This window comes from Anolis carolinensis, chromosome 1 (genome assembly GCF_035594765.1).
Source record: "Anolis carolinensis isolate JA03-04 chromosome 1, rAnoCar3.1.pri, whole genome shotgun sequence".
NCBI lineage: Eukaryota > Metazoa > Chordata > Lepidosauria > Squamata > Dactyloidae > Anolis > Anolis carolinensis.
This window is the reverse complement of record NC_085841.1, coordinates 172,752,357-172,778,109: the sequence shown is the minus strand read 5'-3', so window position 1 is coordinate 172,778,109 and position 25,753 is coordinate 172,752,357. Positions and strand designations below refer to the sequence as shown.

General features: G+C 40.8%; 1 protein-coding gene across 6 annotated transcripts in view; it reads right to left on the bottom strand.

Moving 5' to 3' along the window:
- Nucleotides 1–1,201: 1,201 nt before the first annotated feature.
- Nucleotides 1,202–25,753, bottom strand: part of wdpcp (WD repeat containing planar cell polarity effector) — a 222,074-nt gene continuing 197,522 nt past the window's right edge. For 3 of the 6 annotated variants that reach the window (XM_062958993.1, XM_062958957.1, XM_062958965.1), the window contains 4 exons: nucleotides 19,772–19,928; nucleotides 10,547–10,644; nucleotides 8,408–8,436; nucleotides 1,202–6,317 (listed from right to left, as the gene is read on the bottom strand). In XM_062958993.1, the coding sequence (XP_062815063.1) occupies nucleotides 6,267–6,317; nucleotides 8,408–8,436; nucleotides 10,547–10,644; nucleotides 19,772–19,928 (335 nt within the window). In that variant the 3' untranslated portion in view covers nucleotides 1,202–6,266. The remainder of the gene's footprint in view (nucleotides 6,318–8,407; nucleotides 8,437–10,546; nucleotides 10,645–19,771; nucleotides 19,929–25,753) is intronic. The other 3 variants (XR_010000055.1, XM_062958984.1, XM_008114270.3) reach the window with 3 other exon arrangements.

Sequence of the window (25,753 nt, the reverse complement as noted above, 5' to 3'; positions counted from 1 at the left end):
ATAATTTTGGTAGTTTTGAAATCCTTTTACTAGATTCAATTTGTTCACCAGATCTTTTTTGGCTAGAGATACCCTGCTTAAGATGATCCATGTTCTGGGAACCTTTAGATTGTTTAATGCCTTGTTTCTAGCTTCAGCTAGAGTGGAAGACGGCTGCTAGAACTTTGTCTGGCTTATGTATATCAGACTTTTAAATATGTTTCTGGTCTCTATTTAGATACAATTGCTTTTAAAATCTTAAAGGTGAGTGGATCTGAAATTATTCAAGAGCAACTCCGATCATACCAAACTTTACATGAATCGAGAACTTTTGAGAGCTTTTCTCCAAGCAAACAAGCAACATTACGCCTTCTGGGGTGATGCCCTGCCTTTGGAGCGTCCTTTTAAGTGTGGTATGGTTAACAAGGCCATGATAGTCTTTTGTGTGTGTGCCAGGACAGGGTGTTATTTGCATTTTAAAGTATTTTTAGTTAGTTTGAAATGTTGTATGTAGTTGCTTGAATAGCCATGTTTACATTATCTTGATTTTATTGCGATGTTGTATAATTTGTTTTGTTACAATATTGTATTAAGGATTGGAATTTTAATAATAATAATAATATCCTGTTTCCCCGAAAATAAGACATTTCCTGAAAATAAGACCTAGTAGAGGTTTTGCTGAATTGCTAAATATAAGGCCTCCCCCGAAAGTAAGACCTAGCAAAGTTTTTGTTTGGAAGCATGCCCGCCAAACAGAACACCAGAGCATGCAGGATCAATAAATGTACATACCATAGATTTTTGTACATGGAAATAGTGGTAGTAACAATAAATTCTTGATAGGATTCAGTTTGTCTGGTCATGCTGGTTTGTGACAACTACTGAATAGTATATAATAAATGTTCATTTTTTTGGTTCAACAATAAATGTGAATTCTTCTTAATGGAAAAATAAGACCTAGTGCATCTTTGGGAGCAAAAATTAATATAAGACATTGTCTTATTTTTGGGGAAACACGGTAATGACTTTATTTTTGTACCCTGCCTTCATCTCCCCGAAGGGACTCCGAGTGGCTTACATATGGCACAAGGTGCGTAAAACAACGCATAAAATAAACACACAGTACAATACAAAATAAAACCACTAGTATATAAAACAACAATTTGAGCTCAGAACAGCACCAGTAACCTATTCCACAGCGATATATTTTGGTGACTAAAGGTAGAGTTTGTAAACGCTTTTAATAAATCAACCCAGCAGTTACACAAAAATGGCCCAAGGCTTGGAATCTACTTTGATTTTGTCAAGAAAAAGACTCCCATGTCATCCCGCTGGAAATGATCTGCAGTCGAGGAAAAAGCTTTCATTTCATGTCTTACAACCGGCATACAAGCATGCGAACAAAAGTGGCAGAGTAGTCGCAGGAAGAAACACAGTTGTAGGGCTGTTGTACAAAAAAAGAAACATATGCCCGGTTCCAGCTAAATCTCTATTCAATTCTTTGAAAGGACAGAACTCCAAGAAATCCATAAAGGGATTGTATTAGAAACTGAGTTTTTAGGAAATGGCATTCCTGATCTTCTGTGCATTTCTAGCATCACTTCCTGTATATTTTAAAGCCAAAATCCTCTTAGCATGCAAAGTAAATAGATTATGATATACTGAAGGATTAAGGATCACTGTCTGGTGTCAGATTAATCCCTCATATAGACCATCACTTGTACTGACAGAAATATGGCTGCAATTCAGCAAAATAGCTCTGTGGCTCAGTAACGTATTTTAGCATCCTTAGGTTGAACAAGCAAAAGGTTCCCTTGATCTGCTGTTGGACTGCATTTACCAGGGAAAGTGCATTTACATGTAATATCTTGTGAGCCATATGCTCTCCTCAAGCCATTGTAAAGAAGCATAGAAACCATTTTGTTTTATACGCAGCTATACATGGTGGAATAGAGCATGGTGAATGACGTATCTGTCTCATAGCTCCCGCGTTACTAATAGCCCCCTTCCCCCAATGAGGGCTGAGCATCTTACGCATTTTACCACTTTTTGTCTGCTGAGGACATAAGCTTTTCAGCATGGATTTAATGCATTCGTCTGACTATTACTGATAAGTCTCTGTGCTTTATTTCCCTCTTCTTGCTACTAAACCTATCATCCACGAGGCATGTGTTGTACAGTTTCTAAAGGTTTTTTTTAAAAAACCGAGGACCTAAAAACTCCTCCAAATATCTCAAATGCAGATTTGAAAAAAGATGCTATTAAAACCAAAATATTAAAAAAATCAATTTCCATCTTTTTATTTGGCAAGAGTGCATTTTAGTGGCATAACTAAATTTCAATTAATTTTGATCTCAAACGAAATGGCTAAGATTAAATTTGTATTGTATCACACCATTCTTCAGATGACACAGAAGAACAACGTAGGAAAAAAGCCATTCTTAATACATGACTACAAAGGGACACTTATGGCAAATACAACACAATGCTTCCTTCACGATCCATTGTTTGTTACTGCTTAAAAATGCAAAATAAGCATTATGTAGTCTACGTTTTTCAAGAAGTCAAATAATAGTTAGTCAGCTAAACTAAGAGGGAGATGGTAAAGCTGAGAGCATATTTCTTCACAACATGGTGTTGTTCAAAGTTGATCTTTGGAAGAGGCATCCCAAGTGACGATGCTATCTGTTAAAATGATATTGGGATATCAATTGCAAAGCCTTAAGTTGAAGTTTCACTCTGCAGTCATATAACATGGGATGAGTATGCAGTTGTAAGCTGCTCAGATGTCTTTCCACAGTGGTTTGTGCCACAGATGAGGAGGCAGAGAGGGGTCTTGCACTGCCCTACTCTTGTGCTGAGCTCCACGGCCCCATCATTTTGGTTGGCTTTGAACGGTGTCTTGGACCTTGGAGGTGGGGAGCAGTGCAGCTGGTAATTCTGCAAGGGTCATGAATACTTTTTAAACAAAGGTTCCTTTTATTGCAATTTCTGTGTGAAGAGGGTATATCAGAAATTTCACACTTTTATACAAAGAACGACATTGGACATACAGATTCTGTGTAACTACATTGAATCCACAAACAACCTACAGTTACACTGGCTAACAAACAAAGGGGAATTGCATTTTCACTCAGCATTCACACACCTATGTATTCACTCATCAAAATTCATCCCAATATTACCATTTCTCCATTCTTCTGCTTTGAAGAACACCACTTAAACCAGATTGTTTCCCTGCAAAATCTGCCACTGCACAGTTCCAAACTTCCAAAATTTCTAAAATGCATCCTCTTTCCCTAAGAACAATGCCAAGGATCAGATCTGTGTTTTCCCTACAGCAGAACTGACACCCTGGCCAATGTTATCATGACCCCAAAATCCCACTCCTTCCTCTTTCCTTGAGAAAAGGAGGCAAATGTCCAGAATCTTGCTTTCCCATAGCACATCTGACACTCCAAGGTACACCATCTCTATCCTTCCCAAAGAGAAGAATGGTAGGTGGGCCAGACTCCTCTGGTCTGCCACACTTTTGGAATATTAGGTCTCTTATATAGCAATAATTCTTGCTGATGGTGTTCCAAAGTTGTAAATGAATGATAGATTTTTTCCAGCCTAAAATACGTTGATTCCATCTCAGTTCCTGGACAGATGTTGATTCTTCTTAATTGGTGTTGTTAAACGTAAGGAGCCTTGTGTTGACTTCCTTCTTAATGTAAGGAACTTTGTAAATATATCCTTAACTTAAAGAGTCATTGTCTCTGATAATGTAAAAAGGTTGTTTTTCACCAAAAGTTCATCAGGTTAGCAATGTCAACAGTTAATCATTTGTCACATTTCTCATCAGCAACTTTAAACTACAGTTCCTGAGTGCAGTTGTTTTCCAGGCCTCAATATTTAGAATTGTGTCTTCAGCCCAATTAGGCCCCATTCATACACCTTTCATACAATTCCATTTAAATCATATATATTTCATGACACAAGCAACTTGAATCCAGCTCAGAATGAGTCTTCTCATTTATTTACTCTAAAGAAGAGTTTGTTCATTGTACGCTGTTTGGTGGAAAACCTTTGGGGACCTCTATGCCAGGTATGGGCAAACCTTGGCCTTCCAGATATTTTAGACTTTAGCTCCCACAATTCCTAATAGCTGGTAAGCTGTTAGGAATTGTGGGAGTTGAAGTCCAAAACACTTGGAGGGCCAAAGTTTGCCCATGCGTGCCCCATACCTTGGTCTTTGAGATCCTGGAGTTTTCTGCTTCATAATCCTGCAAGTCATTTCTGTGCTGTGCTGTTTACTTTATGTTGGACTGTTTTTGTAGTTTTGTAAGATGTGAGGATTTGAGCCAAAATGGGCCAACTCTTGGGAGACAATTGCAGCCTTTGTGGAACTGGAGCAACCGTGCAGCCAGACGTACAAAAACATTTTTATTTCATTTTTTTTGCAAAATGGGAAATCCGGTCTCCACATTCAACCTTACGTCATGCTAGCGTCTTTCACGATAGCCAGCATTTGGGCTGTGTGCTTATCTAACAAAATCTCTAATGAGAAAATTGTAGCCTATTTGGCCAAAACGCTGTGCACGTGTCGAGAAGATTTTTTTATTGCTGCTCTTATGCACTGTGATCATTGCTGAAAGAAATTAAAAACAGATCTGTCGTGATATCTTGGAAATCATTTAGTGTTTTGCTTTAGTCATAAGCAATATAAAGCTTATACAGCTTATGACTAAAACTTTATTTCACACTCTCTCACTCTCTTTCTATATAAACTTTATATTACTTATGACTAAAGCATAAGAGAGGGAGGGAGATAAAAAGAATGATAACACTACGTAACACATTTTTTGTTCCTGGGTTATAAATGTAATTTCCTAATTGGTTCTATCATAGAAACACAGGAAAAGTTTATTAAACTGCCAAAACCTTGTTTTTGTGGGACATCCTGCAGCACATTTTGCTATAGTTTTTCAATGTATATCTCATAAAAGCTCAACCAATTCAACATCGTTGTGGCAGCCACAAAAACAAAGTTTCTGGAGTATAACAACTACTTTCAAAGTAAGTACCGCACAATTAAACAGGAAATAAAACTTTCCAAACAGGAACAGAATTTTTTCAAATTTTGTTACATAGTGCAATCGATCTGAGTACAGTAGAGTCTCACTTATCCAACACTTGCTTATCCAATGTTCTGGATTATCCAATGCATTTTTGTAGTCAGTGTTTTCAATACATCGTGATATTTTAGTGCTAAATTCATACAGTAATTGCTACATAGCATTACTGCGTATTGAACTACTTTTTCTGTCAAACTTGTTGTATAACATGATGTTTTGGTGCTTAATTTGTAAAATCATAACCTAATTTGATGTTTAATAGGCTTTTCCTTAATCCCTCCTTATTATCCAACATATTCACTTATCCAACTTTCTGCCTGTATATGTTGGATAAGTGAGACTCTACTGTAATATAACTGAAACCTAGTAAAGTTTTGGAACTATTCTTCAGACAGTAAGGTCCTCGGTAAAGTTATCTTCTCGCGCCTTTAATATATGAGCCAATGATGTAGGTACTGCCTATCTACAACTAAATCAGTGGTTCATAACCTGTGGGTCCCCAGGTGTTTTGGCCTAAAACTCCCAGAAATCCCGGCCAGTTTACCACCTGTTAGGATTTCTGGGAGTTGAAGGCCAAAACATCTGGGGACCCACAGGTTGACAACCACTGAACTAAATGAATATGAGCTTGTAAGATGTGACCTATCCAAGGCATAAAGTAATGAGTAGAGGCAAACAGAAGAATGTTGGGTCATATTATGTTTTGCTGATGTTAACATGTTTTGTTAATTAGTGGACAAATGCTTTTCCCCAGTGGTTCTCAACCTTTAGCCCTCCAGGTATTTTGGATGTTAGTTCCCACATTGGTAAGTTAGCTGGGATTTTTGGGAGTCCAAAACACCTGAAGAACCAAAGGTTGGGAACCACTGGAACATGCAGAGCAGCACATGAGATTAAGCACAAATGGCTTTTAGGACCAAGCTTTGTTTAAAAACAGTAGATGGGTCCTGTCAAAGTTGAGTACATTTAAATCCAATTGATCTAAGCTCTTGCTTAACTTTCTCAGAAATGAACAACAGGCACTAAAAGTGCTTCATATGTGCTGATGAGCTATAAGATTTCAAGACTGTCTGAATCTAAAACAATTCAAAAGCTCTCTTTGTCCTCAGAAAATGGTGAGTACTGCGGTAACTTTCTTTAAGGGTCTGAAGTATTACCATTTTTGCCTTACACCAGTCCAAAATGCACGACTTTGACAGAGTTGCTTCCTCTGATTTCCTGTAGACAGAAAACATGAATACTTGTTACTGTGTACGAATCAAATGCACATTCTAGATTTTAAGACTTGCATTCTCCATTTTCTAGACAAATTTAAAATGTCAAGCATCAGCTTTCACAAGTATTAATTCGAAAGAGACTAATTTATATATTTTTGGGCTTCGTTTTAACTTTTCTAGATCGTATTTCCTAAAAATAACTTGGAAACATCAATTTCAAGTGCACATACTTTTGCATTCATGAGCAAAAGCCTGAAACGTTTTTAAATGGCAGTTTAATGACTACAGCAACGACTACTAAAATACTCATTTATATCCTGTCATTCCTCCAGAACATATGGGGATATTTTGTAATATACAGTAACATGTTTTCGTTACAGAACGTGTTTCTCTGTGATGAGGCAGTGCTTCCTTTGATGCATATGTATGCTTCACTCTTCATGAGGTACAGAAAACTAGGCGTGGAACTCAAAACAAAAGGAAACTTGCCTCATTCAATCTATAATTGAGTCATTTGAGTAAGAAGGTATAAAAGTTGGCAGCAGAAGTGTGCAAGTTAAGGCTGCTTCGGGCTTATTTGTGTGCTGGCAAGTTCAAATAGCATTTGCAAGGGGTTTTTTCCATTTAAATTTTCACACATCAGAGTGGATCAATTGAGAAAGACCAGCAGCTCCATCTCATGGTATGTTCTAACAGCGAGGCTTGAAACAACCTCCAGCACAATGTTTTAGAGGAGTATCTTTGAAAAACAAAAATATATTGATACCTGTAACTGTACTTCAAGCAACGTGGCTGTATTTTATATTGTTTCTCGATGCCATAGTGATTTCCGTACAAACCCTAAAGAGTTTGTCAGCCTGATATTACACAACAAAGTTCCCCTCTATTCTATACCCTTTTACAATCTTGATCCCCCCGTGGTGCAGCGGTTTAAACCACTGAGCTGACTGGCTGACCGAAAGGTCAACGGTTCGAATCCGGGGAGCGGGATGAGCTCCTGCTGTTAGCCCCAGCTTCTGCCAACCTAGCAGTTCGAAAAAATATGAGTAGATCAATAGGCACCTCCCCAGCAGGAAAGCAATGGCACTCCATGCAGTCATGCCGGTCACATGACCTTGGAGGTCCGTAGACAATGCTGGTTTTTCAGCTTAGAAATGGAGATGAGCACAACTAGACTTAATGTCAAGGGAAAACATTTACCTTTACCTTACAATTGTTCAAGAGAACCAATTTCAGATTTCCTTGTATGATTCAAAAGCCACAAGCACCGTAACACACTTGCACTAGTATCCAAATAAAACATTTGCTTGGTATGACTTATCTTTTCTGAAGAGCTGTGATTTTAGCATTCCTGTTCCAAAGCTGCCATGGTTTTTGCAAATCTCTCATGTTTGGAGACTGATTTTTCTTCCCCAAATCTGTTCTTTATTTGGAAACTGAAAAGTGGTCATTTTTGGAGATTGCAAAGGAAGTGTGTAGGTGTACCTGTTACAACTGTACACTTCAGAAATGTAGGGTGACACTAGTATTGACATCACTTTGTTGAATGATTAAAAGTATTGGATGATTTAAAGTAACTATGTATTATTATTACTATTTCATTAACATTTCTATCATTATTTTTATATATTATTTTTATTAATATAATTCTCTTTATTGTAAACAAAGTGTTTCCTTGGGTTGCTGTGAGTTTTTCGGGCTGTATGGCCATATTCCAGAAGCATTTTCTCCTGATGTTTCACCCACATCTATGGCAGGCATCCTCAGAACAAAACGCCAGGAGAAAAAACTTCTGGAACATGGTCATACAACCTGGAAAATTCACAGCAACCCAGTGATTCCAGCCATGAAAGTCTTCGACAATACAAAAGTATTTCCTTTTTAAACAGAATTAATCTGGACTGAAACTTCCTTAGTCATCCTGAGATATGACCTCTGTTGAGAGAAAGACAAGATGGCCCTTTAAATTATTTTGGACTTTTCAAATGCTGTGTACAGTAATACTATATACATGATCAGCACTGCCTTATAAATGAAGTACTGACAGAGGAACTTGAAATTTTATGTTTGAGTAAGTTGATAACCAGTTACCTCTCTATCATGTGCTTCCTCAGAAGTTCCTAAAAACAAAACATAGGAGGGTAATTAATTCAGTGAAAATAAAGAAGGTGAGATATAAATAATACTAGATATTCAGTTGAATGTAAAGATACACTTGTTGCATTTTACATGTATATCTAAGTCCCATGCAGTCATGCCGGCCACATGACCTTTGAGGTGTCTACGGACAACGCCGGCTCTTCGGCTTAGAAATGGAGATGAGCACCAAGCCCCAGAGTCGGACATGACTGGTCTTAATGTCAGGGGAAACCTTAACTTTTACCTAAGTCCCACACAAATTCCCTTCCTTGTTCAATGGGGCAGGATGTCCTTGAGGCCAAAAGCATAATGGGGAGACCACCCTCTCCCATGTTGGATTGTGCTGCTGTTCATGACTGGAGGAACTGCAAAGTTATGGAGTGGATTTAAAGAAGATACACACAGGCCAACTTCGTATTGTACTTTAGTGAACCAGCTGTTCTGTTGTCTCTTTAATGCATTCCTCTTCCTGGAAAGCAGCAGATGCAATGAGCATATTTAAGGACAATAAGTACAAACGTACAAATGACATGCATTTCTTCTATACGCCTGAATGTCCTTCTGTGGGCTACCAAGAAATCATTATCATTTGCTCATTGTAGAAAAATAAAAATTGGGTGGCATATTGGAAACATAGTGATGGCATAGCACAGCGACTTGCCTTCTTTCAAATTCCTGCACAAGTGTCTTGTTTCTCTAGTTTGCCATTCAAGTGATATTCCTGTTAGTGGGAACTGAAACCGGCAAGTTGTAAAATACCAGTTTCTTTCTCAACTGGCTGTTCTGCTGTCCCTTTCATACATTCCTCTTCCTAGGAAGCAGCAGAAGCAATGCATACATGAGGATAATGCCCTCTGCCATGTGTTGGGTGAGTATTACTGTTTATTGTATGAGGATCTGGGCATCTCCTCTTGTGATCATGTTGGAAGAGTGGACACTGGGCTGGACCAGATCCTGCCAAATCCAGTTGTCCACCATCTCCAAAACACTAGGATCCCATTTCTCCCTTGCACCAGATTAAGAGCTGATGTAGTGCAGACACCCTCATGGCTTCCACCAGCATAGATAATAATAATAATAATAATAATAATAATAATAATAATAAGTATTTATATTCCACTTTTCGCGCCCACAGGACTCAAAGTAGCTTACCACATATTAATGTCATACAGACAAACATACATACAGTACTGTCTCTACTGTTTCCATTGTCTGTGCTGTTTCTACCATCCAGATATTGGGTTGTTGTGTGTTTTCCGGGCTGTATGGCCATGTCCCAGAAGCATTATCTCCTGACGTTTCACCCACATCTATGGCAGGGACTACTTGTAGACTTGTGTAGTCCAGGGTGATTCCCAACAGAAAGAAGGGGCCGGTCAGCCCCCAAAAAATTGGGAGGGCACCCTTTGCCCCTCTTCCCAGCCCATCAAAGGCAGCAACACATTAAGAAAGTGTGGCCCCAGAGCACTTCTTACATCCCAGTGAATTCTGCAGGGAAGGAATCCTCAGAGGCGATTTTATAAAGTCCTTCCTCTGAAACAGAGGGGATGAGCCCCCGGTGGTGCAGTGGGTTAAACCCTTGTGCCGGCAGGACTGCTGACCGATAGGTCGGCAGTTCAAATCCGGGGAGAGCGGGTGAGCTCCCTCTGTCAGCTCCAGCTTCCCATGCAGGAGCATGAGAGAAGCAGGGATCCATAGATGTGGGCAAAATGTAAGGAGAGAATACATCTGGAACATGGCCATACAGCCCGGAAAACACACAACAACCCTGTGGTTCCGGCCATGAAAGCCTTCGACAATACATCCAGGTATCGTCTTCATTCTTATGGATTAATTCCCCCCCATACATTTTATTCTTTCTTGACACTTGTGATTTTCATTGATTTTCTTCTCCAAATTCCTCTATATCTTTTGCCTTTGACTCCAAGTGTATACATCATAAGCTAAAACATGATTTTTCACTACTTTTGATTAGTCAGATCAAACAGTTTCATTGTTCCATGTGTACTCTATAGACTTACCATGAATTCCAAAAGTTCATTTTAATGTCTCAAAACACTCATGGCTATACATAGTTGTCAGTATCCATACCTGTTTCACAGCAAGCTTCAGCTTTCATCTGCAGTGTGGTATAAATCTCTCTTATGAATGAACGTTCTTTTTTGTCTATTTCTCTTGAAAAAGTAGATCTTAAATAAAAGAGACAGAAAATTATGCCAAGGGCATTCACTTATTTTACTGCAAAACACATTTTTGTAGCAGTCTGGTTCTTATCTTTACCCATTTTTGTGGCATTCATCCCCAGATTTTGCAATGCTTTGATTTCCTGATATTTAAGATTCAAAACAAGGCATATGGGCAGTGTTAATCCCATTTTTAAAAGCTCGATCATTTCTCCTAAAGGCTACTTGATAGGTTCCACTTACCTTTTGAGAATCATAAAGCTAAAAAACCTTCTATTATAACAGGACTACATGGTCTACATATTTTGAGTATATTATTTGCGTATTTTTAATTAAAATATTTATAAGCTATCTTTAAGTTTAAAGGCTTCCAATAACGAACAGAAACATTAAGAGCACAGCATCCTGCGGAAGGCACATATTAAAAACTGATAACAGATTTAGCATCATTTCAGCAGCCCAATGAATCTTTATTAAGATATAGCCACCACCAACAAACATGCCTTTAAGGCTCTCTGAAAGCTTGTGTCAATGATCAACGAAGACATAATTATACCACAGATTTGAGTATTACTGAGTCGAGATCTCAATACAGAAAGGGTCCTGTAAAGAAAACTACGTTAGTTCACAAATTGCTATAGACTGGTCTCCAACTGTTTGTCCAGAGGGCAGCAAATGGCAGTTAGGTGCAACCCTGTATGTGACAGAAAGTCTTAGCATTAAAACTGTGATAAAGTGGCACAAACTGACTAAAATCTTGCCCAAAAAAGCCCCCCTAAACCAATGTTAAAATAACTTTGTGTGCTCCTTCATTGTCCCCCCTTTATGAATAAGACTTTTTCTTCGATCCAAAATATATACTGTACAGTGAAAAAAGAAATAAAGAAAATTAAATAGTGAGAATTGTGCATAGTCCATAGAACTGACTTTATAAAAGCTTTGCTTCCCTCCCCTCTTCAACTATGAGTGTGTGTCAACTTTCTCCAAAATATGGGATGACATCCTTTAAAATATGTACTCATTCTTCATGTCTGGATGTATTGGTCAAATTGAGCAGTGCTTGGAGGCAACTGTTTTCTTAGAGACATCAAATAAGATTTGCTTATTTTTAGTTAAAATGTTGATTGCCTTGGGCAGAAAGACTAGTTTTGATTTATATTTTACATGTTATTATATGCACTAGGATGACCGCTGGTTAAACAAACAAAAACAAATATATTTGGAAAGAAAAATATCAGGACAACTGGTGTGCCCTTTTTTTCCAAGGTTAAGAAGAAAAGTAGGAAAGTATCTCCTTTCTAATAGGGAAGGATCCACTCATTTGCAGAACTACTGTATAACCCAACCTGCCTTTTGCTGAGCCTGTAACTTAATTATCAAAGGCCTCCTTTTGACTTGAGGCAAGTGAGTTGTAAGCTTGGAAATTTGCTTATATAATTGCAGACTGGTGTGCTAACTGGCATGCTAAGTTTCATTAGCCTACGATAATGCATATGACGGAGTCAACGTTGAAACTCCCTCTTTTCTTACGGACGAGATTTTTGAAATCTTTGTTAAACATACTGACGGCGACTCTACTGCCTGGCTAGTTATTATACCCCATTATCATGTGTTGTTATAATTAATGGCTAAAACAAATAAACTGAAACGAAGGAGTGCAGTTTAAGCAAGCAGCTGCGAAGGTATAGCCACACTGCAGTCCTCCGGCTTTCCCTAAGCTGCGTAAAGCTATAATAATGCAACGACCACTTCCCACTAAGCTTTAATGGCTCAGGAAAAGAAACTAAGGGATTTCACTGGACACCAGATTAAGTGACTTTCCAACCTGAGAGATCCTTTGGCTCTCTGGTTCCATTATCTTTTCCATAGTCTCTTGATCAGCTTTTCCTACACATAGTTGCGGATTCCATGGTGACTTGTAAATTGCTTTTTTGGCTGCCAAATTGCTGTAACTCTTCTATTTTTATGTTTTAAATAGAGCTTAAAGCTGCCCATCCTCTTTGGACGTTTCTTTAAAATTGGTCAGTGCTTGGAAGGATTTCGTGTATATATCCAAAAGGCTTAGAAGATGTTGCATCTTGTTTTTATGAAAGTCAACAAACATGGAAAGTCCAGAAGGGGGATAAAAGCAACTTAGCTACTTTTATCTAATACTTATAAATCTACCTAAATGCTCTGAACAGTAAAAGCACTTCAAGTAGTACACTTATTTCTAGCTTGGATTCAGTCTAGCTTGCTTATACGGCACGGTCCCCCACACTGCTAGGTTTAATGTAAATTGAAAGGCTGTGGGAAGAGTAAGTAAGATCAGTCTGGACTGGGCTGTGCTGGATTAATGTAATAATAATAATAAGGTCTTTCTAAAAGGGCTATTTTTTAGGCATAGAAATTTTGCATAGTACACTACAAAATGTTTCACTAGAGCATTTGCCAGGTGCTTGTTTATCCTCTCTTAGTTTCTCAAGTTGCTCCTGACTTGGAAAAAAAAAACCTCTCTTATAAAAGAATGGTGAAAACCCCCTTCTGTTTCAGTTTTTAATTATTTATTCAAGGAAATAGGTGCAAGATAATAATAAACAATCCAATTGCTTCACAGAGTAAAAAAAAACCCAGACTGAGTTAACCTCATTGTGTCCAGTTCAAGCTGTGGGTCAGGATGAGCTTTCGCCACCAGTCCTAGCTTCTGCTTGCCTACCAGTTGATAAACAGCCATGTGAGTAGATAAATAGGTACCGCTTTGGCAGGGAGGTAAAAACGGCCCTGTTAAAAAAAACATGCTGGCAAATTTGATCAGAAAGGTGTCCTCCTCGGCATGGAAAATGGAACAACAGCACTTCCCCATGGCTGAAGATGCTGAAGATGGAAAAGCGGGAAGTCTTGCCTCTGTCTGTGTATTGTCTGTCTTTGTTATTCATTATGACGGCATTGAATGCTTGCCTTGTATGTCTCCTGTAATCTGCTCTTAGTCCCCTCAGGGAGATAGAGTGGAATATAAAGAAAGTATATTATTATAATATTATTATTCTCTGGGCAATTCATATGTAGGATAGATACTATAGTGTCAGGGTGTATGAAACAGCACAGATTCCGATCTGTTTTTGGGTTGTCCCCCCCCCCCCCCCCCCGGTCTGCTTTTGGGAAGATTCTTCCTGAAAAAAGAAACGGAACTCAGGGTTCCAAATTATGAATCTGAACGCCCCTGATATATCAGAAACTTCCCAAAAACAGAACGGTGGGCATCCAAAATTCAAAACCAAAACAGAACAAAAACAGAACAGATTTGCAAACCTACTACGGTGGGATCCAGATGACAATCTGGAAGCAGTGACTTTGAGATGTATTCATGTTCTGAAGTTTCGAAAAGCATGAACTTTTTTCATTTACCAATTTATTTTTGTAAGTGCTATGAATATTTTCAAAATATAGATTAAAGAAAGGATCCACTCTAACATCATCTGCAATTTAATGTCCAAATGCTATCCAGGTAAACCAGTTTGTTCACCACCTGTGATTCAAAGCAGGATGATTAGAGTGTTTTGACATGCATTATTATTATTTTTTACAGAACTCCCTTTCCGACACACCTTAATAAGATTTATGTGTTGGCACTGCCTCCTGGCTCAGAGGGCTAAGGTGAGAAAAAAGAGATAACTAGAAGTTTGAGAGAAAAATGAATTTGACAGCAACGTGATCCATGCCATTGTCCTTTTATCAATGCAGCATAAAAAAGGATGCCCAATTCTCTATATACTACAGATATGTAGACCCTCATGGTCAGGAGTGGAGCACATTCATTTGAATACAACTAGGAAATCGTTTATAATTTGTATTTAAATTTTGCAAAATGGCATTAACAACACTAAAGGAAATGCATTTGGCAAAGCAAATAAAAGCATATCAAAGATTTAAATAGGCTTTAAAAAGGAATGAAAATCAAACATTTAAAATGGAAAGGGACCAGTTTTGTGCATAGAGAGTAGGACTTCACTAAATGATAATAACACAAACTGAGTCAGTAGAGCTGTAAAATGGGTGACTGTCAAATAGTTCAGTTTCCATATTCAACTGTTGAAGAAGGCAGAAAAGCCAAACAGGGAGAGGTTGACAGGAGATTTCATTGTAATTCAAGTGACAGTCAAATGGTGAAATATAGTAAATTGGGACTCTACAGTAACGTCAATTATATATTTCAACTGGAATTTAAAAATCAAATGTGGGATTTGGAAGAGCAAAACACTGAAAATGTATGACACAGCAGTTATTGAGCCATCTGCTTGAAGAAAGGCAATTGTCCTCGAATAGGAATGTAAAACCAGCAGGCCTACCAGGTTTTAATCATGAATTTTAAATGTGTGTCTTATATTTACTATATTTTAATATTTGTTCTATGTATTTTAATATATGTATTTGTAGAAATAGGCTTTCATATGTGCATTTTATATAATGCTTATGATGATTATGTGTTTTAGCCATGTTGTAACCCACCTGGAGTCACAAGAAGTGGTTAAGAAATAAAATAATAATAGTAATTACTATCATTAATATTATTATTTATTAAAAAGAAAGGGGATTCCAGCTGTTCAAACATGTCATGTGCCATATCTGTCAGCAAGGAAACAAACTGAAGTGAAATATTTAAGTATCCTAATACTGACACTAAAAGAATGGTTTAAAAATTCAGATTATTTTGTAGATAGTATTAACAACATTAGTGGGAAACACACGAGTAGATACTTTTTTTCATCATACATTAGAATAATAGATCGCATAGAAAGAAAGTAAACAGGATGTAGTAATAGATCTCTTTGGGATGTGTGGTATATGAATAGGGACTTTCCATTTCCAATGGTGAACAAAAGCAGGTAACGTCACAATGATTTTTTTTAATGCCAAAGCTAGTTTAAATGCTTGTAAATCTCAGGGTCATTTGTAAAAGAAAGTATTGACTGGTTACTGTTGACAGGTCTGCTGGCTAGTTTTCAGTGCTGTTTTAGGCTGGATCTACATTGCCATATAATCCAGATTATCAAATCAGATAATCCAGATTATCTGCTTTGAAATGGATTATCTGAGTCTACACTGCCATATAATCCAGTTCAAAGCAGATAATCAGGATTTTATATGGCAGTGTACAAGGGGTCTAAGAGCGACTGTCCTTCAGAAGGACCTTTTAACCTAATAATGATAATATTCTTCACAAAAATTAATTTTGTTTCATAACACCCCAGTGACATAGGTAGGATTTTATACTCATTTTACAGGTGCAGAGAAAGCTAAAGATTTTCATAAAGAGATTAGGGATTTGCGGAGTCTCAAGGGTTACCAGTGTTCATAAAATGCGGTGTTTGGCTCCATATATTTAAGAGGATAGCACCAACTAGTGGTTGATCCCTCTTCAGAATGGAATTGAAACTTCGGGTTTATATACTACAGATATACAGAAATCTCTGTATTCTACAGATATACGAAAAGCTCTATAGGACAGGAAAAGAAAATGGATTAAAGTGTACTGTAAAGGAAGATGTACATCATGATCTCCTTATCAGTGGGCATGATATCCATGATTTCACTTATCCATGCTCTAAAAAGCATTCCCTTCTGAAAGTGCTTGTGGACCTCTCTAGGATTAAGTATAGTCAAAATATTGGATTTCTTATTATTCATGGTTTCAGGTATCCACGGGGAGTCTTGGAAGCATATCCCCAGGAGATACACAAGTCATATTATATGAAGAACTCTCTGTTGGACAAGAAAGGAAGATACATTAAATTTTGTGAAGTTGTGTGTATATATATATATATATATATATAGAGAGAGAGAGAGAGAGAGAGAGAGAGAGAGGAATTTGACAATGCGCAAGTACATGTGAGTTATTTCTTTGAATTGGTACATTACGTTCACTTGTAAAGCATTTTAATTGTGAATATGCTGTTTCTCAGCTTCATAGCCTTTAGCAGTGGTTCTCTATGGCAATCTGATAAAGGCTTGGTAGAGTTTTTTAGTGACTTCAGAAGTTCCATGAATCAGTGGTTGGAAATCTTAGATTTTTGTATTTACTAGCTATTAGAGGAGGCAAACTCAAGAGACAGAAGATCTGCTTTGTTTTTAGGGTGGAAGAACACATTTGGATGCTAGTGATATGAAGAAAGAGTGATTATTATTATTGTGGTTGTTATTAGGTACTGTTCCATTATCTGGGTGGACTTCTAAAGGGGACCTAGACAGAGGATAGTCCACTTTATAGAGGGGGGGGGGGGGGGAGTTGAAGAAGGAAAACCATTTTCCCCATTTCCACTGCTTATTCCCACCCCTCCCTTTCCCATTTCATAAATGGTGGTTGTTTCAACCGACGACAACGACATGGGTGGGGGGGGGGAGGGATAACATGAAAATGGGGGGGCATGATTTAACTCCTTCAACTCCCTCCCCATAAAATGGACCATCCTTCTCTCTCTAGTGCCCCCTTGTGGCCTCCGCCCAGATAATGAAGCAGTATCTGTTATTTTTACTATGTTTATTTTGTTTTTTCTCTCCACCAGGAGACTCAAGGTGGGTTACATTAAAAGCGTTTCCATACAATCTATTTATGTTTCCCAGCTCACTGGAGGGAAAGGGAAGTTATACAACTCAAGTTATTGTAGTTGGTGATTTGTGATAACCAACCTTAGCCAATCTCTTGTAGCACTCAAGATATTAAGCCGAGATGTGAAATTAAAATGAAGAACTGTTGGTCTAGTGCAGTGGTTCCTAATCTGTGGGCTGCGGCCCACTGGTGGGCCATGAGACATGCAGGGAAAATCAGCTCTAGATTATTAAATATGGTTTTCTGTGGGAGAGCAGATGGCGACTGCTGCATGGCATGCTGCATGTTCTGTATCAGAAACTAAAGCTGATGTGGTCTATCCAATGCAGTTTTCTGAATCAGCACCCCAAATAACCAAACTGAATCTAAAGTTGACCAAAAACTGTATCGTAACCCTTTTGGTACTAAAGTTGGAGAGTGATCCCTGGTCAAAGTGGTCCTTGGTCAAAAAAGATTGAGAACCACTGGTCTAATGAAACCCCAAAGGCTAACAATGAACAATGAGGTGCAATGAATGTTACACTAAAGAATTGGACATGAAGATTTCTACAAAACACATATACTGTGGTAAACTGATTGCGCAGAATATTGTTCAGTTCTTCCACTCAGGAGAACAAGTATGTTAATTCCTTGTAATTAATTCCCACTGCTTTCAAGGGAACTTGTTTCTAAAGATTCAAGCTTAGATTATAGCCTTAAATTGATGTAACCTAACTAGTTTTCATTTGAAAAAAAAACTGGGCAGGAGTTCTAAGCACCTTTCACTGAAATCAACTGACCTGATACCTAATAAAAAAGAGCTTAAAATGGAGTGTCATACACACGAAGTTTAGATATAGCAATCTTGGTACAATCAATCATGATTTTTTAGACTGAGAACAAGTCATATGCCTTCCTAGTCTCTCCGCTTATTTCTTCCAGTTTGACAAAGTTATACAGTTATCTTCAGATTTAGGTCTCATTGAGGTCAATGAGGCTTAATGTCATGTATATGGTATGTGTGTATAGGTATCAATAATTTTAAAACCCGGCTATCCATGTCATCTACAGTAGAGTTCCGGTTATCCGAAATAAATGGGAGGGCCAAATGTCGGATAACCGGAACTGTTGGATAATAGGGAGGCCCTATTATTCCTCCCGACAAGCCGGGTGCTTGCGGAAGGGAAGAGCCTCCTCCCTTCAGCAAGTGCCCGGTTTAGGGAAGCCCGGGCCGTGCTGCTGCTTAGCAACACGCACCAGGCTTCTCCAAAGTGCGGGTGCTTTCCGAAAGGAAAAGGCTCTTCCCTTTGGCAAGCACCCGGTTTAGGGAAGCCCTAAACCGAACTCTACTGTACATTGGAAAAGAATGTTTTTTATAAATTACAATAGGAATCAGTTATCTAGACTGCATTTTGAAATGCTAAACCAGAATGCTTATTATTATTATTATTATTATTACCCTGCTTTATCTCCCCAAAGGGGACTTGACATAAAAGCATTAATATACAATTTAAACTATACAAATATACAAACATTAAAACAGAATTAAACACAAAAACACTAAAAACATCACAGTTAAAATTAATCTTTAATCAAAGCAGACTCCCAGTTAATCAGAATGAGCAACCAGAACTCTGAAGCAACCAGCAAAAATTGAAGAAATTATATCTTAAATAAAGTTTTATAATACAGTAAAACTGTATTATATTAAGTTGAGTTTGTCTTTATTTGTCTTTATTAACTGAATTTCAATATTCATTTCAAGTCAATACATAGTTTATGGTATAGTATGGGATATAGTATTACAGTAGAGTCTCACTTATCCAACATTCTGTATTATTCAACGCAGTTTGCCTTTTAGTAGTCAATGTTTTTGTAGTCAATTTTTCAATACATTGCAAAGTTTTGGTGCTACATTCATAAATACAGTAATTACTACATAACATTATTGTGTGTTGAACTGCTTTTTCTGTCCATTTGTTGTAAAACATGATGCTTTGGTGCTTAATTTGTAAAATCATAACGTAATTTGATGTTTAATAGGCTTTTCCATAATCCCTTCTTGTTATCCAACATTTTTGCTTATCCAACATTCTGCCAGCCCATTTATGTTGGATAAGTGAGACTCTACTGTAGTTAGGCCTACTTTTAATAGTAATTCTCAAACCATCAGAAGCTACCATTCCCCATGGGTGCTGGTTAACTGAGAGTCTACTGTATTAAGTATCTACAATATTTTTTAGTACAATTGGAGTCTGCCTTCAAAGTTTTCTACCTGTGTTGTAATATACTTTTAGAAATTGCTTTATATTAAATTCCTTGGTTACTAGTTCTACTTTGTGTACTTCATGCTAGATATGCCTCGCCAAATTCAACTCTTGTGATTCCGTAGCACTGCATCATGCCAGTTAAATTGTTGTGAAACTGCATTAATTCTACAGTGTAGATGTACCCTCTGTCGCTAAATAGTACGACAATGGCATGCCACTCATGGTAAAGGGAAGTAATAAATAAAACGTCACATTCCTCTCCAAACATCTCAATGCTTTTTCCATGCTTTGAGTACGTTACCTAGCAGAACTGTTATGTGCTGTATATGGGAAGGATTGAGTATTCATACTGGAGAGTGGAAGATTGCTTGGACATTTCAGTTCCTGTTGTGGAAGCACACTCAGATCTGCAAAAGCTTCACTTAGAGCATCTTCTCTGCCTTTATGTCCAGGAATTTCTAAATTGAAGGGGAAAAAAAGAATGAAGTCTTTTATTGCTACTTCAGCTCAATACCAAAATATTCAACCAGCTTAGGATGGATGGCAAAGAAACTTGAAAATGTCAATTTTTCCTTGCAACTAAGGACTCACTTAACCCAAAATGGGAAACAATCATTCAAATAAAATTTAAAAAAACATAATAATTAAGTATTTCTACTGCTGAATAAGTAGAAATTGTCTGAGTATTGGGCTATGACTGGAGACCAGGATTCAAATATCATATCTGTCAAGGAAACCAACTGGATGACTTTATTAATTGATTGTTGGAGCTATATGCCACAAAAAAATCATTCCTGAGACATGTGCCTGGTAGAATGGGTAACTAAGAGGTCAATCACTTAGTGCCTAGAGAGGCCGGACCAGAACGACACCTCTGGTCAACTGAGACAGATGTCATGTCCGAGGTGTCAACTCAGAGGTAAGCATGTACGGCAATGTGATAAAAGGCCTGACCGTGTGCTCGATCTCTCTCTTATTTATAGTTACACTCTAGAGAGCTCTCTGAGTGTAACTGTAAATAATTTGGAACAATAATAAACAGTTAATCATCAAAGGCTCTTGGCAGAGTTCCAGTGTGCTTGATTTAAGAAGCACAGAGGCAGGGGAAGAGCAGGGAGGTGCGGCTGCTTCAAAAGTGCATGTCTTGCACCCAATTGTCCAGGATATGGAGGCTGCTGATTCCAGGGTAAATCATATTCTCTTAGCCTCAGAGGAAGGCAACAGCAAACCTTCCTTGGAACAAATAATAATAATAATAATAATAATAATAATAATAATAATAATAATAATAATAATAATGTGCAAAGACTCTGACACAAGAAAATAAAGGTGGCCCCAGTGGTGATCGGTACACTGGGCAAAATGCTTAAAGACCTTGGCCTCCACTTGAAAACAATTGGCACTGACAAAATCATCATTGGTCACCTGCAAAAGGCCACCCCTACTCGCACACATTATTCACCAATGCATCACATATTCCTAGACACTTGGTGCTATACAATACATAAAATGCAATTACAGCAAAAATTAAAATCAATAACACATTTACATAAAATCACAAATCTATTTCTCAAGACAAAGAAATGGCGAGGTTATTTCACGAGGCATGTATGGACAGGTTGCTTACCTGTAACCATGTTTCTTCGAGTGTACTCTGTGAATTCACACTAATGGAGAGGCTGCGCCTGCGCAGGTCCCAACGGAAACTCTTCCCAAGCTGAAGTTTGAATTTTGGCGGTAGCCACGCCCCTCCGTCCCCGGAGGGCATATAAGGCAGCCCTCGGCGTCTCCTCCTCAGTTCCTACGCCGCTAAGGCAACGAGAAAGGAAGAGGGTTTGCCAGAGGGGAAGGAAGGGCGGGCTTGTGTGAATTCACAGAGTACACTCGAAGAAACATGGTTACAGGTAAGCAACCTGTCCTTTTTCTTCGTGTACTCTGTGAATGCACACTAATGGAGACTAGCAAGCTTAAGTCTCGGAGGCGGGCTAAGCAAACCCTGACAACGAGAAACTGTCCAAACATATGTTTATTAGACATGAAAAAACATGAAAAAACATGAAAAAACCATGGTCCGAGGACCCAATAAGGTATTGCATCAATACACACCAAATACCGAGAACAGTCCGGTAAGGCATGATATAACCCTCGTAAGAGCACATGTGTAGGCAGGAACATCATTCTCCCAGGGAGAAGGCAGTAGCAATAAGGCACAAACTGTCAGAGAACAGTGCAAACATGTACCGAACAGGAGAAAACAATAAGAGAGTCACATGAGAAAAAGGTAGCCACAGAGAAGTCGTAAGAACAGAAGGTTTAGGACAAGCATGAGGATAAGACTGCTCTAGCAAAGGCTGAGTCCTTCAAAGTCCTTTGGTCTACCCTATAGTGAGACACAAATGTAAGGGGGTTGGACCAGATTGCTGCCCTGCAAATAGAGTCCAGGGGAATGCCCCTTAGAAAGGCAGTCGACGTGGAGAGACCTCTCGTCGAACGCGGGCGAACCGACGGGGGGGGAGGTCGTTTGGCTAGTTCATAGGCCAGTTCAATGGCCTGGGCAATCCAATGGGACAGTCTCTGTGAGGAAATGGGATTGCCCAGTTTATCTGGAGCATGGGCCACAAAAAGTTTTGGGGTCTTTCGAATGTCCTTAGTGCGGTCTCGGTAGAAAAGAAGTGCTCTACGCACATCAAGGAGGTGCAGTCTCCGCTCAAGGGAAGACGAGGGGTCCGGGAAGAAGGCGGGAAGGACAATGTCCTGGTTAAGGTGAAAGGCCGAGACCACCTTGGGGAGGAAGGTGATGTCCGGACGGAGAACGGCGCGGTCGTGATGAAAACGGAGGTAGGGTTCATCAACCCGAAGGGCCGCCAGCTCCGAGGGTCTGCGCGCTGAGGTTATGGCCACCAAGAAGGCAACTTTCCAAGAAAGGAGACGTAGGTCGATCGAGGCCAAGGGTTCGAAAGGAGAAGCAGTGAGCTGGGAAAGGACAAGCTCGAGGTTCCAGCCTGGGGTAGGAGGTTGGGCCGGTGGGCAGATGTTGTTGTATCCTTTCAAGAAGGTCTTGACGAGGTGATCGGAGAACAATGATGGTCTACCATGTTGTTGAAAGCACCAGGATAGAGCGGCCAGATAAGATTTCATAGAGGCAAGAGAAAGTTTTTGCTCTGCTAGAGACATAAGGAAGTCCAGCACAATCGGTACCGAGGTTGGGAAAGCAGTGATTCCTCGGGAGCGAAGAAAGGAACGAAAGCGAGAGACTTTATAAGTGTAGGCCCTGGTTGTAGCCGGCTTGTGAGCTGCGCGGAGGACCTCTTGTAAGTTCTGCGGGAGGGAGGTCAGGCGAGAATCCTCCAAGCAGTGAGATGTAGAGAGGGGAGATCCGGATGCAGAATCTGGCCGTTCTCCCTGGATAAGAGGTGTGGTAGAAGAGGCAGAGTGAAGAAGGTCGCCTTGGAAAGACGAAGAAGAGCCGGGAACCACGGCTGACGAGGCCAGGCTGGCGCTATCAGGATCGCCGACATTGGTACCGACCGGAGTTTCTGCAGGACCTTCGGTATCAGAGGAAAGGGCGGAAAGAGATAGATCGGTTCCGCCGACCAGTCCAGACGGAAGGCGTCTCCCAGGCAGCCTGGAGAGGAGGACGGGAGAAGTCTTGCCCCGTACCGAGGCAGCTGAGCGTTCTGGGGAGAAGCGAAGAGGTCTAGGGTGGGGAAACCCCATTTGAGGAAGAGAGAAAGAAGAGTCTCGGGGTCGAGCATCCACTCGTGGGAGGAAGACGTCATTCTGCTGAGGGCGTCTGCCAAGTTGTTCTGGATCCCGGGAAGGTGAGTCGCCGAGATTTGGATGTTGCGGGCTATGCACCAATGCCACAGCTGGGAGGAGAGAAGCATCAGCTTCCTTGAGCCCGTGCCGCCCTGTTTGTTGATGTAGAATACTGCTACTGTGTTGTCTGACTGTACGAGGACAGATCTTTGGGAGATCAGGCGGGAGAAGGCTTTCAGAGCCTTGAAGATAGCAAGGAGTTCGAGAAAGTTTATGTGGTTGGCCTTCTCGGAGAGAGACCAGAGGCCTCGAACAGTGAGGTCCTTCATGTGGGCTCCCCAGCCGAAATTGGATGAGTCTGTGGTTATGGTGATCGAGGGAGGAACCGAGTGGAACGGAAGACCCCTGCAGACGTTGGAGGGGGACTTCCACCAGAGAAGCGACCGACGAACATGAGGCGGGACCGAGAGAAACCTCGAGTTGGGGTGGCGAAACGGCTTGAAAACATCTAAGAACCACCTCTGCAGGGGCCGGAGACGGAGCCTGGCGAACGGGGTCGTGAGGACTGTGGAGGCCATGTGGCCCAGCAGTATTTGGATGGATCGAGCCCGAACCCTTCGGTGGGTCTCGCAGAAGATGATTTGTTGACGGAGAGCTAGAAACCTGTCGAGCGGGAGCGAGACAGTCTGAGCGATTGAGTCGAACAGGGCGCCGATGAAGCGGATTTTGTTCGACGGGTTGAGGTGAGATTTGTCGTGGTTTAGCTGGAGACCGAGAGAGTCTAGAAGAGAGAGGGTGTAGTCGACGTGACGACGGAGTAGGACAGGGTCAGATTCGACCAGAAGCCAGTCGTCTAGATAGGGAAAAACTGTGATCCCCTGGAGCCGGAGGTGGGCAGCCACGACGGCGACGACTTTGGTAAAGACCCTTGGGGCGGTAACGAGGCCAAAGGGTAAAACGGTGAACTGGTAGGTTTGGTCGAGGACCTTGAAAGAGAGGAAGCGCCTGTGGTTTTCTCGAATCGCCACGTGGAAATAGGCGTCTCGGAGGTCTATAGACACGAAGTAGTCTCCGCGGTGAAGCATCGGGAGGATGGAGGCGATGGAGACCATCCTGAACTTGGTTGGGCGTATGAAGACATTGAGCATGCGTAAGTCCAGAATTGGGCGGAGGCCCCCACCCCTCTTCGGGACCGTAAAGTACCTGGAGAAGAAGCTTTGAGGGTCCTGTGCCGATGGAGAAGGCCGAATAGCCCCTTTGGCGAGGAGGGTGTCGACCTCTGCGAGTATTTCTTGAGAGGGGTTGGAGAGAAGGACCTGACCGGTGGGAGGGAGTTCTTCGAATTCTAAGGCATAGCCTTCTTGGACAATTTTTAGAACCCAGGCATCTGAAGTAATAGATTTCCACCGGTGAAAGAAGGGAGCCAGGCGGTCTATAAAGAGACCATGAGGTTGATTTGGTGGAGGAGAGGGGTGCGGAGGCATGAGAACGACATCGGTACCGGAGAAAAAGTCTCTGGAAGGAGAGATGGCGTCAGGAACGCCGGATAGGTTGACCAGCGGTGGGGGTGACCCGGCCGCGTTGTCTTTGAGGTTGTGCAGCCCGACGGGGCTGTTGGCGATTTTGGTTGTTCGATACCGAGGGACGTCTGAAAGATTGCTGGCGGTAAGAAGGAGGCGGGAAGCGTCGAAAGCGTTGAGGAAACCACTTGGTGCGGTGAGCCTGGGGTTGATCGCCGCATTTAGTGGCTAGAACTTTAAAGTCATGGTTGGTTTTAAGCTTGTCGTCGGTGCCAGCGTTAAAGAGGCCCATGGCGTCGAAGGGGAGGTCCTCGATGACCTGCCTCGAGGAAGAAGATAAGCCGGAAGATCTCAGCCAGGCGTGGCGGCGAATGGCAATGGCGTGGGCGATCATCTTGCCGGCCGTATCGCCCGTATGCTTAGCCATCTGGATTTGATGATGCGCTAACGAATCGGCCTCTTGTTGGAGGGTGGACATGACCGACCGGTCTTCGTCGGACAACTTCGCGAAGAAGGGCTGAGCTTTTTCCCAGAGGATCTGCTGGTATGCCCCCATACAGGCCCCATAGTTCGCCATTCTACAAAGTAGAAGGGCTCCGGAGTAGAGTTTTCTACCGACCGCGTCGAACCTCTTACCCTCTCTATCTGCAGGGGTAGTGGATTCACGACCGGAGGACTGAGAAGCTTTAACGACCATGGAATTCGGGTCGGGGTGGTGTTTAAGCCATTCTAAGGTGTCGTCATCCGTACGATACCAAGACTCGATTCTCTTCGAGGTAGGAGGGATCGAGGAGGGGGTCTTCCACGAAGATTGGATAACATCGAGGAGATAGGGTAAGAACGGCAACAGCGTGGCTGGAGGGGCCTGTGCTTGGACCCGTTTGAAAACTGGGTCAGTTACTGCTTTGGAAGTCTGTTTAATTTCTAAACCCAGGGCATCAGCCATTCTAATCATTTGCTCGGAGAAGGCCCGAATGTTGTCGGTAGGCGAAGGAGGATCCACC